General features: G+C 35.8%; 1 protein-coding gene across 1 annotated transcript in view; it reads right to left on the bottom strand.

Annotated features, from left to right (window-relative positions):
* Positions 1 to 13496, bottom strand: part of LOC144969689 (ribosomal protein S6 kinase beta-2-like) — a 49018-nt gene that overhangs the window by 3341 nt on the left and 32181 nt on the right. The window contains exons 7-10 of the mRNA XM_078908840.1: positions 12977 to 13039; positions 12117 to 12249; positions 8308 to 8388; positions 3228 to 3335 (exon numbers count right to left, since the gene is read on the bottom strand). Coding sequence (XP_078764966.1) covers positions 3228 to 3335; positions 8308 to 8388; positions 12117 to 12249; positions 12977 to 13039 — 385 coding nt within the window. The remainder of the gene's footprint in view (positions 1 to 3227; positions 3336 to 8307; positions 8389 to 12116; positions 12250 to 12976; positions 13040 to 13496) is intronic.

Here is a 13496-nt window from a genome sequence, read left to right on the forward strand (position 1 = left end):
ATGATGGGAATTATGATTTGACGCAAACAAGAAAATTTATTCTCTGTTTTTTGGGGGGTTTTTTGTTTGTTTTTTTAGATTATTGACAAATAGCATGCATTTCTTCGTAGTCATTTGTCTATTTTAAAAGTTAAAAGCCCTTATTTGACGGTTTTACAATGAGATTTATTGTCATTCAATCTGGATATTATATTGGCCGACATAACCGTTTACACAATAAGAGAACAGTCAAAGCGCCTGGATTTAGTATTCGTTGAAGTCTTATTTACATCGTAGTTTCTGCTGTCTTGTTTAAAGAAAATCGAAACCCTCATATGATAAGACAAATTGTTGAAATAGAGACATTTCTCTTGGAGTCTATCTCGAGAAAAGACCGAGAAAATCCATGCATCAGGCGCATTACATACAGCCTTGCAAAATAAGCAACAAATGCTCAGTTTCTTGTGCAAGGTGAAATTCGATTAAGGTTGATAGCTAGGCTGGAATCAAGATCATTCCGATGAAAAGGGAATGCGTAATTTACTCAAAAAGCCATTTCCCACTGCTCATAATTTACAATAATGTAAATGTTGTTGCTCGAAGCTCAAAGAAATTAATAACAATGGGAAATTGCATGTAAGCTTCAATTTAATAAAGGAAAACAGATAATGTGGCCGTTTATGATTTCCCATTCAGAAATAAAACACAATGTATGAAACACTACAGAGGAACGAAATATGTGAGAATGGCATTGTTAAGGTGAATATAAATATGGTGAATAAATATTCACCTTAACAACGCCATTCTCACATTATCTCATTCGTCTGTAGTGTTTTATTTATCGTGTTTTTTTGATAAAGAGGAAAACCCGAAACGTCCATATTATCTGTTTTTGTCTATTAGATAGAAGCTTATATTAAATTTCACATTGTTATTTAATTTACAATAATAAAATACGAACGAAAGAGTGAAAACTGAGATGCTTTGGATGGGAACGATACAGACAATAGACGTTGCGGGTTAAAAACCCTTCGTCAGCACAATCAAAAATAAACGTTGAAAACAAATAAACCTACGTTTATAAATAATAAAATGCACATTTACATACTGCTGCTTTGTGCTATTCAAATCGCTTCATGCGTATTCTTAATCGATCTATCTTTCCTTGGTTTTAAGATGCAGAAGGATCCCTGCTTAATCCTATTTTGTATTCTAAATATGTAATAGAATCTTTTATTGTCCATATTCAGATACTTATTCATATTAAAGCCGAGGACGAAATAATATGTATTGTGTCTTTTGGAAGGAAAGGCTTCACTTTAACGACTACTGTAACCCATCCGGTCACGTTAAATGCTACAACTCTTGTCCTTAATTGTGTATTGTTGTGCTGACGAAGGGTTTGTACCCGAAACGTCCATTGTCTGTTTTGTTCCCATACGAAGCCTCTCCATTTTCACTCTTTCGTTAGTATTTTACGATCACCGACTTCACGCAGCCCTCTCCGTTTTCAACTCTTGTCCTTGTTATGCGATGAGTATCTAATTCTATAAATGAAAGAAGGATGGATTTACTGTCGACCACTGTTTAATAATAATAATAATAATAATAATAATAATAATAATAATAATAATAATAATAATAATAATAATAATAATAATAATAATAATAATAATAATACACATTTATATAGCGCTCATTCTCGTGTAAAACACAAGCTCTGGGCACTTTACAATATAAATATAAATTTTAAGTGAAAAAAATAACAACAACAATAATGATTCATAGCCAAATCAAGGATTCATATAGAGTCAAGAAAAACAAATACAGTAAAAATGTGTCTTGAGATTCTTTTTAAAAGTAGGTAAAGACTTGCACTCCCTCAGACCACGTGGTAGTTCATTCCAAATCTTGGGGCCGAAACAAGCAAACGATCTATCACCAAATTTTGTTCTTGATCTTTTTTTCGAAATTTTCGTTTGGTCATTACATGATCTTAAAGTGTAATTTTCAAATTTACACATGACCACGTGATCTGTAAGATATGCCGGTCCTATACCAGCCAAACACTTATAAACAAGACACGCTGCTTTGTAATATGTGCGCTTTTCAATGGGCAACCAATGGAGAGATGCCAACAAGGGGGTTGCATGATCAAATTTTTTTTTTTGCCAAAAACTAATCTTGCTGCACTGTTTTGCAGCAGTTGTAATTGTTTAATAGAAGCCTGAGGCAAGTTGACAAGCAGGGAGTTACAATAATCTAGTTTCGAGTTTCTAGTTTCTAGTTACTTATTATTTTAAATACTGATATATTCTTTATTAATGGATTATGTTTAGTGAAAAGTCTGTCATCCATTTTTATATGATGATTAGTTATCTGTACAAATTAAAATTAAGGTTTAGTTTTTTCGCCAAAAAAAAAAAAATCGAGTGAAAAACTTGCTAAGTTTGCCGGTCTAGATTTCTTTTATTAGAAATGAACAAAAAAAATCAAAGACTTAAAGTGGAGAAAATTTAGAATTTCTCCTTGATTAAAAAAACCCAGCAATATCAATAACGATAGCAATGGAGCGCTGACTAATTCACCTGATTAAGAGGTTAATATTGACGTAAGTCTACGTTTATCAACACCATTGCCTCACTCTAACAATACGGTTTTTTTCATTTTGGCTAAAAACGTTTTAATCAAATGTTGGTGAACGACGACTGTCAATTTGTAAGTAAATTGTAAACCTAAGTAGTGTTATAGTTAATAATTTTGGTAAGTTAAGTCGCCTCAATTCATCAAAATTTGATTTTTAAAACAAACTAAAATGAAAAATAGTGTGTTTTCTCAATACACTGTAGATTGGGTGGTAATTAGATGATACAATCAAAGAGATTACAGGTAAGATTATTACTAAAAGCTTTTTGGATACCATCAAATGATTCAAACACCATCTCGAGATCTTTGTAATTTTATTTTTGTAAACAATACGTAATAATAATAATAATAATAATAATAATAATAATAATAATAATAATAATAATAATAATAATAATAATAATAATAATAATAATAATATATGGTGTTTGTATAGCGCCTTACACGGTATTTAAAAAAAAGCATTATACATTAGAGAAATATTTATTCTTCTTATTACAGTTTAACTTAAAAGCAAATAATAACACAATTTCATTTTCAATTGAATTATTGTAAAAATGAAATGAGTCCATATAGTACTTCTAGCCATTTATTCCACCCACCTTGTGACAAAGGACAGCGATTAAAGGAGGAAACAGTTTACAATAACGTTCTTGCTTATTTTTGATACAATCGATGAGTTCTTTACGAGATTCTCCCCGAAACGGCATCTGTAAAATTAATGAAGTGCAGTGTTAAACGTTGACCAATTAGCGGATATAGATAGTATGGGCCTTTGTTATTGTTTTTGCCATCCGCGTTTGTGAGTTGTTCTCACTAAACTGTATTAACCAGACTATAAAAGTTCATGGTTACACAGAGTTTGTGTGTTTGTCCGATATACTTCCGGATGGCAATGTTGTGAACTCCTTGGCCAAGCGCATTTTATCTATTGCTCTTTATACATGCTCTGGCTGTTCTGCTAGTGGTATGACACTCGCCATCAGAACAGAAGGTCCAGGGTTCGATTCCTGCTCTGAGCGGTGCATAGTTGAGCCCTTGGAAAAGACTCTTTACTCACATTCTCTCACTGTACCAGATGCAAAATGAGTTCATGGCCGTTAACAGCATTGTCTCTGTCGGAACAAAATGTAACATCGCCTAACATGCTTCATGTTTAGTCCTACATTTTAAGCGGTGCTAACGTATAGGGACCTTTGTAAAGCGCCTTGAACACGTGTAATGAATATTGCGTTATATAAATGCTTATGGCTTTTTGAACAATTCCAAACTGTTTTTTTTTCCACCAAGAAAGCGATTGCATTTCGCCGGGCGCCTAAACTGGTATATTCATATGTATCCCAGGAACAACTGAAGTGTACCGAGCTGGGCGCAAACAATGATAAAAATCTAATTATAAAAATAACAATAAAAATAAGATTCCCTTTATTCACCTCTAGGGTCTATTCCAAGGGAAAACTGAAATAACTCAGGCGTCAGCGCAGTGCAGCACCGCAAATTGGGCGAGGTAACTTGCTCAAGGCCACACATCGCAGCGGCGGGTGATCGAACTCGTTACCTTTCGGGGTAAGAAGCAAAGACCGTACCGCTGAGCCCTTTATGGCCTCGTTTCAACATTGTTGTGATGGATATTAGTTGACGTCGGCTTGAGAGTATTTCCATTACAACAATGACTTTGCGTTATACCATTTAGGCCCATGCTTTATACACACCCTCATCCCGATATTCGTTAGCAAATTAACGATTACGTTCCCAGAACCTAAACGATCAAGTAACGACGAAGAAGAAACCCAGGATCTGTCCAGTTCCAAATGAATAAATGAGCTTTTATATAGAGCAATATCCACTAAATGTGCTCAAAGCGCTTTACAAGGGGTCCCTGATCAACAGCAACATTTAACATGTAGGCCGGGACGCGAGTTGTTTTTTTTGCACCAGTTCGGGAACAGGCAGGTTTAAAAATGGGTCAGGGAGGTTCATCCATGTCTACCGTCTCACGCTGATTCGTGGAGAAAAATCATCAAGTGACAGTACTATTTTTACGTGTCGTTTTGACACGCAAGCGGTTTATATGAACGGTAGGGAAACTCACCTGATCATGTCGTTGGGAACGCTGACTCCACGCGGACTCAACACTAGGATTGACCACCACTAACCGACACTTGCAACAACTGCCACTACAGCTACTGCTACTACTACCAATACTACTACTACTACTACTACTCCTACTACTACTACTACTACTACTACTACTACTACTACTACTACTACTACTACTACTACTACTACTACTACTACTACTACTACTACTACTACTACTACTATACTACTAAAACTACTACTACTACTACTACTACTACTACTACTACTACTACTACTACTACTACTAACTACTACACTACTACTACTACTACTACTACTACTACACCACTACTACTGCTATCACTTCTATCATTACTACTACTTCTACTACTACTACTACTACTACTACTACTACTACTACTACTAACTACTACTACTACTACTACTACTACTACTGTTCATACTACTACAACTACAACGCACCGTTTTTATGCACCTCCGTTGGCGGTGATGGTTAATTAATGAAAATGTTACTGCATACGACCATGAGGTTTAAATAGTTTTAGATTGTAGTTTAGCACGCTGCTTAGTGATTACCAGTGTACATTTATACAATGATAATAAATTAAAGAATATTCACAATAATTAAAAAAATCAAAGGTAAAAAGAGACATGGCACACAAATACTGATCTTAAATAAATAAAGAATTTTAGAAAATTAATTTTTTTAAACACGATAAAAAGCTTTTGAAAAAAAAAAAAAGATGTCTTTCTCAATAAAGTAAACTTTTTTAAAAATATATGTTTACAATGGGAATCTAACCCAGTACTTTCAAGGTTAAAAAGTCTGACAGCTTGTCCACCGCGCTACGGAGCCACCTAACTGTCCATCACATTTAATAAGGTCTTTCTAAGACATTATTTTACCTTCAATGCAACTTCTATTTTCTGGTTCTATATTTCGATTTTTTAGTTTATTATTATTTTTGTATAAATTTATTAACAAAAACATCCTACAGATGTCACAATATAACTTTCGCCATGTCTGAATACAGAAACACAATATCGCTCATGGAAATTGGGTGGAATGCGCATGCGTAACGGAGGTGCATAAAAGATACACCGTCAACGGAGGTGCATAAAAACACTACGTTTTAAAAAAAAAAAAATTGTTGTTGTATTTTTGCAGCAGTTATAAATTTACCAATCACAGTTGTGCAATAATTTATCACCTAAATATAGTAATAGACCTACAGAGATGGACCCTACAATGCATTTGATTTGTGTAACGTACTTTTTCTGCATCTATCCACACTAGCTACCACTGTAGACACATCTCAAGACAAAAATAGTGTGGTCTAATTTCTATTGCTAACTTATATTTCAAACTTCAACTACAGCATTATAGTATCATATCAAACATTTTTAAAAAGTATGTTATCTTCTTCTCATTCTTCTTCTTCTTAACAATCAAAAATACGGTAGGCGTACATTGTGTAGTGTGTAGTGTAGGCTAGCCAACTGCACACCCCTTTGAACATTGAACAACGCGCGCGCTGACCTATGGCCTTGTCCGACCTCTGTCACGGCTTTCCCATTGTGGCGATGCTAAAAATAGTGCAGGCTAGTTGGCGAAGAGGGTTATTCTCAGATGACGTCACAAAATGGCCCAAACGGGTGCAAAAAAAAAAAAAACTCGCGGCCGGGACATGACGCCTGTTAGACGATATTACAATTTTTCGGACAAAGACAACGCTGTGAACGGCCAGGTACTCATTTTACACCTGAGACCGGTGAGAGAACATGAGTAAAGAACCTTCTCCAATGACTCAACTATGCGCCGAGCGCGAAGCTCGAACCCAGGACCTTCCGATCCGAAAGCGAGTGTCTTACCACTAGACCACAAAGCCGCACCAGTTAATCATCTATATATTTTGTGTTTACTTGAAAAAGGCCAAAAGCCAAAACGTCGTTTGCTTTGTGCTGTTCCCTTAGTCATGAGTCAGATTTACTTCCTTTATCTTTATGTCCAGTTAAAACTCGCGCATTGGGCGTGTGTGCCGACGTTTGAGGATAGATCCTGGTTTTCTTCCTTGTTGATGGTGTCGTTTAGGTTCGGGAACGTAATCGGTAACTTGCTATTAGCAGCGAGTAACGAGAGATATATGTGAGAGGCATAATATGACTTTCTATGTAAGCCAATAGCATTCAATAATAGTCTGACGTCACGTCCGCCCAGCAACCAGCAGCTTGGTTCTAAACAAAGAAAATCAGTACTTTTTATTCTTCATGCTGGCTAGAACTTTTTCGCATTTCTTGTAATCGGAATGTATAAAAGTCAAAACATGATCAGATTTATGTTTTTCTCCTCTGGATACACTTTTATACTCGTCGGAGAAGTATTTCATAAGGGCGTCCGTCGTTGTTCCGATAGTTTAGAACCAGTTACTAAGTTTCTAAGCGTCATAACAAGGGAAGTGACCTCACGACTGTTGAAACCTATTGGCTCAGAATTTTGCTTGAAAGTCATTGAGTGAGCGTGAGCTACTAACAATGGGTGTCTCGTTCTTTTTTTATTTGGTCAATTTGTATGATTTAAAAAAAAAAACAGCAAAACGTGAGTTTTTATATCGCGCAATATCCACTAAAAGCTCAAAGCGCTTTACAAAGGGTTCCTGACCAACAGCAACACGTAACAAGTAGAACGAGGCATGACGCCTGTTAGGCGATATTACATTTGTTTTTCTCGACAGAGGCAACGCTGTCAACGGACAGGTTCTCATTTTCCATCTGAGTGAGAGAATATACGATTCTTTCATCTCTTTGTATTTATTAAACGAGTTATTTTTATCGTGCCCAATAACACAACGAGCTTGCGAGTATGTGCTATTTACTGCACGATAACAATATACACCTTATTTCAGACCAGTAAAATGTGCGAAAATATTCTGCAATTGTTGAAAATGTTTTTATTGAACGCGTTCAAAGCATTCTACGTATTTACTAAGAAACCATTGGGTTTTTCAATGAGAGGTGTGGATGAATATGAGTAAAGAGACTTTTCCAATGACTCAACTGCTATGCGTCGAGCGAGGCTCGAACCCAGGACCTTCCGATCAGAAATCGAATGTCATACCACTAGACCATATAGCCGCACATAAATTTAGCATTTACTATTGGCCTTGTTTGTCACATATACATGTTCAAATTATATATTATTGTTTTTAATCCGTAATTTGTTTAAAACTTATAGCATAATTAGAGTGACACATCTGAAACTGATAAATTAAAAAGCATGAATCAAAAACACACATAGCTAGATTAACGATAAGAAAAAGTAACAACAGGTATTGGCATTGAATTAGAGATAACTAACCACGATAATTATTGAAAGAGAGAGAGAGAGAGAGAGAGAGAGAGAGAGAGAGAGAGAGAGAGAGAGAGAGAGAGGGTGAGAGAGAGAAGGGGGAAATACACACATACACACAAAGAAAGAAGAAAGAGAGAGGGATACCCACAGACACACACACACACACTCAGAGAGAGAGAGAGAGAGAGAGAGAGAGAGAGAGAGAGAGAGAGAGAGAGAGCGGGTCGTACATATCCTGTGATCATTTTATATAATATGATGCCGAGTGCCCAGATATCCACCATCTTGGTATGAACACCTCTTTGCACCAACTGAAAAAAACAACAAATAAAAACGTGATTTATGTTTGAAATAATGCCGTAATAATAGGCAATATAATTTGTTGTGATATAAAATATAGATCCAGTATCAGGGGCGGTTTCTGGTTGTTTATTTAAGGCGGCATGGATCGAAAACATTCTCTCACTGTACTCATGTGTAAAATGAGTAGGTACTTGACCAGAAGCAGTGTTGACTGTGTTGGAGGAAAATGTTATCTCGCCCAACAGGCATCATGTCTCGTCTGCATGTTGCTTTTGGCTTAGGAGCCCTTTTTAAGTGTCTTGAGCTCACTCAGCGGAAATTGCGCAATATCAATGTTCTAGTGGGTTTATTTTTTTAGAATGTGTGTATATTGTGTGTAAAAATAAAATGGGAAGGGGAGGGGGGGGGGGGGGGGCGGGGGGCATGTGTGGTTTGAATTTTAAAGAGATGTACTCACGTAACACTGGCATTTACGATGGGCATATATTATGTAAAAGAGGTCTATTTGTCGATTTTCCTCTAGATCATTGAAGTCTATGGATCCTTTCATTGTTGTTTCGGTATGGATTGCGATACACGTCTGTGCATTGAGATTTGTGAATATCATTTTTTTAAAAAGAACAACACGACAACAGCAATTCGACTGCCATATAAAATTTCTTTCTTCGAATATCAACTGTGATAACAGTCATTAATAGAAGGAATAGAAAATCCAACCTCAATGCACTACTTATCTACTCCAACGACAATAACATAACTATAAGTTGAACTGCTGTGTGTGTGTGTGTGTGTGTGTGTGTGTGTGTGTGTGTCGGGTTAATGGACTGGGATTCTTATTTATAGCATCGTGGGGCTCTACTCGGTGAATGATTTGTGTAATATTCTTATTGATGATTAACATCCATTTGAGCAAAACGAATAGCATAAGATCTATATTTATTGTAATTTTCTTCATCCGTATGGTTTGATTACAACAAATCTGTTCTTTCAATGATAAAACTGATATGGTTTTGACTTCTCCCAAGTAAGGCCTCAAGGTGTGCAAAACTAAATTTGCCGGCCTGACCTAGTTATTTTAGCAGTAAAGAGTATCAGTTGTTTGTGGTGGGAAGTGGATAGCCGTGGTTTGAAAACAGAAGAAAACAAATCTTTTATATAAAATACTAAGGCGGCCTGTTGACTTTTTGGCTCATGGTAGTCCCCATCCCCCACCCTCAGCTCATTGTCGCACGTCATCTCGCCTCGCGTGGGACAACAAGAAAAAGAGAGCCGTCTGTGATGACGCACAACCTTTGTTACAGGTAGGTACCAATCATGGCTAGAAAGGCAGGAGAGATGCGCGAGTGTTAACGAAAATCAACATTGGCAAAATTGAGACAAAAAGGAGTATCTGCTAAATTTGAAAATTATAGGGCGGCACAAAACAACTTTGCTCAACAGACCGACCGCCAGTGTCCAGTATGTATGTATGTATGTATGTATGTATGTATGTATGTATGTATGTATGTATGTATGTATGTATGTATGTATGTATGTATGTATGTATATATAAAATATATATATATATATATATATATATATATATATATATATATATATATATATATATATATATATATATATATATAAAACATTTCAAATATTAATTTTGATCTTCTACAATATTGTTTCAAGCGTTAGCTCTCATCAGGATGCGGAAGTGAAAGTAGGATTGTTGTGTATTTGTTTTTTTCTAGATTCGTGTTTATGGAGGTTCGTAATTACATAAAAGGTGTTTGTTTCTATCTCTGCATGAGGCTGTTAGTTTGTTTCTTCTGTTAAGTGTTTGGTTTTGTGATGATGAAGAATTGTTCTTCTTAGCAGAGGTTGCAAATCTTAGAAGAGGGGGAGTACGACTGTGCTCTGGAGATGATTTTTCATGTAATCTGTGTTGTATGTTTTTCTCTTTGAGGTTCCAAATGTGTTCGCTTAGTGTAGTAGAATGTCGTTTGTGTATGTTTCTGAAGGAATATTTATGCAGGTTGTATCTGGTTTTGAATTAACACTCAGTGAGGCCAATGCATGTTTCTTGTTTTGGTGTGTCTCGGCGTGTAACTGTGGCTTGATAAAAAACGTTTTGAGTCAGGCAATTTGCCGTTTAGTGGGCATATTGCCTGGGCCCTGCAGTTGCATTTTTTCTCTAGGTTGTTGCTGGGTTGAGCAGCCCAGTTTTCGTTTGTTGTTGGAGAAAATAATGTTTTGTTTGGCATGCAGGTGTATCCTATTTTGATGGTGTTTTTGTTCATGATTGGGTGTAGAGCGCGACCGGGAGGGAAGCATTTTTTGTAGTAGATTGAAGAATTTGTTACCGATAGAAGTTGTCACATTCTTGCTGTAAGGTGGGTTGAACCATGTTATGTTTCGTTTTCTTTGGCGTTTTTTTGTTGGGGTGGTAATGGTCTCTTCTTCATATTTTAGTTTGTAGTCATAGCCACTTTTTTTGTAGTGCATCTGTGTATGGTATGATTACATCGTTGAATATGTTGTTGTTTGTAGAGTTGTTAGATAGTCGTTTGTTAATGCTCTCTGGTATGTTTTTTATTATAGATGGCGAATGATTGCTATTTCTATGGGCGTACAATGGGATGTTGTTGGGTTCTGAAAATGGTTGGTAGGTGCCATGTATATAGAAATACATATATATATTATATATATATATATATATATTATATATATATATATATATATATGGAGAATAAAAGAGTGACTTTTATTCATAACAAAGCCAAAGCACGCCACACATGGAATATCGATTGAGCGACAAAAAGTATCGAACACTCACTATTGATTACAACCTCAATGAGTAGTATCGATCAAGGTATCGAATAAGGCCATTTACTAATGGAGGTCTCTCGATGTGTAAAGCATTATCGTCTTTATTTGAAAATTTTACTGATGTCTAATAGGGTGTATGTCTCGTTCTATTGTTATACGCTGTTCCATAGTCAGGAGACAGAAAAAGGATTTTTGAAAAGCGCTTTGAGAAGAGTATTTATAAGTCATAAGCACAAAAAAAAATAAAAAATTCAATTTTTGCCAACTGTTAATGACAAGGAAATGATAAAGTTATGTGTTTACGATAAAGATCTTCAAAAAATGTGTATGAAACAGTGTCAGACAAAACAAAGAGAAAAATACAAGATAAAAAAAAAGAAAACATCCCAAAATAACCAGTCTCCCTCGACTGGTGATCGAACTTCAGACCTCCTAGTTAAAGTCTGAGGTTCGATCCCTAGTCGAGGCAGGCTGATTTTTTTGGAAAGTTTTTTTCTTTTTCCCTTTATGTTTCTCTCTGCTTTGTCTGGTAATGTTTCATAAACACCTTTATATTTCTTTATATTAAACCAATGTCTGTTCCCTAAATTTTCTTAATGTAAATGTCGCTGCTCGAAGCTCCAAGAAATAAATAACAAAGTGGTATTGAATGTAAGCTTCGATTTAATTACGAAAACAGATAAAATAGACGTTTCGGTTTTCCCCTTTATCAACAAACAGGATGAATGAAACACGGCAGATGAATGAGATGATGTGGTAGTGGCGTTATTAAGATGAATAAACAAAACATCAATGTTTCATTCATCTTGTTTGTTGATAAAGGGGAACCCGAAACGTCCATTTTATCTGTATCTGTTTTCGTAATTAAATTGAAGCTTACATTCAATTAAACATTGTTACTAATTTTTCATGATGAGTTTACCTCTGGCGCTGTGTAATTTGTAACATGTTCACCGCTGAGGTAATAGCGTCCTTGCCCCTCGATACACCGCGAGTAGTCCACGAGTTTGAGGTGCCCGGAGGACTGGATCCAGAATGATCCAAGGTACAAGTTTCTGTGGAAACGAAATCATCATCATCATCATCATCATCATCATCATCATCATCATCATCATCATCATCATCATCACCACAACCACCACCACGGCCATCATCATCATCATCATCGTCGTCGTCGTCGTCGTCATCATCATCATCATTATCAACTGAGCTTTTATATTGTGCAATATTCACTAAACGTGTTCAAAACGCTTTACATAGAGTCCCTTGACCAACAGCAACATGTAACACGTAGAACGAGACATGACGTCTGTAAGGTGATATTACAATATTTTTCGGAAGAGATAAATTTGTTAACGGCCAAGTCTCATTTATAACTGAGTACAGTGAGAGAATGTGAGTAAAGAGACTTTTCCAGGGACTCAACTATGTGCCGATCGAGGCTCAAATCCAGGATCTTCCGATCCGAAAGCGAGTGTCATACCGCAATACCCCATAGCCGCACATCATCATCATCATCATCATCATCATCATCATCATCATCATCATCATCATCATCATCATCATCATTTTTATCATAATCATCATCTACAGCAGCTACAGCACCACCACCACCATCATTTCTATAATAGAAAATGATGGGAACAAAAAGAGCTCATTAATTTTGAAATGTCATAACTAGAATTACATTTCTTTTATTTCTCTCAGCTGATGTTATTTTTTAAAACTCCTTTTATTGTAGTTTCATATACATTAACATTATATATTACAATGTTATTTTACCTGTGAATAATATTTCTGCTATGAAGAAAACCCACTGCTAAAACCATTTCACTGAAATACACCCTGGAAAAAAAATATATAAAATCAAATGACATGCAAACACATGCTATTACGTGGAATTCATTTTAGTAACGTATATCATAATAATTAGTAACGTATATCATAACAATTCATTGAGAATTCTAAGCATCGATGGTCATTATTCTCAATTCGTTTTGTCAAACCAATAACGATGTATTGAATTGTAAGCTTCAATTTATTAGACGAAGACAGATACTGTTGGACGTTTCGGGTTCCCTCTTTATCAGCAAAACACGGTGAATAAAATACTAAGGACAATAATGTCCCATCATTTTCTTTTTGTTTATTCACGTTAACTATGCTATTCACACATAATATCTCATTCGTGCTTACTGTTTTATTCATCGTGTTTGTTGATAAACGGGTAGCCCGAAACGTCCACAATATCTGTCTTCGTCTAATAAATTGAAGCTTACAATTCAATACTTATCGTTAATTT

The sequence above is a fragment of the Berghia stephanieae genome, chromosome 3 (assembly GCF_034508935.2).
Source record: "Berghia stephanieae isolate SIO BIC M18660-M18661 chromosome 3, UCSD_Bste_1.3, whole genome shotgun sequence".
In the NCBI taxonomy this organism is placed as follows: domain Eukaryota; kingdom Metazoa; phylum Mollusca; class Gastropoda; order Nudibranchia; family Aeolidiidae; genus Berghia; species Berghia stephanieae.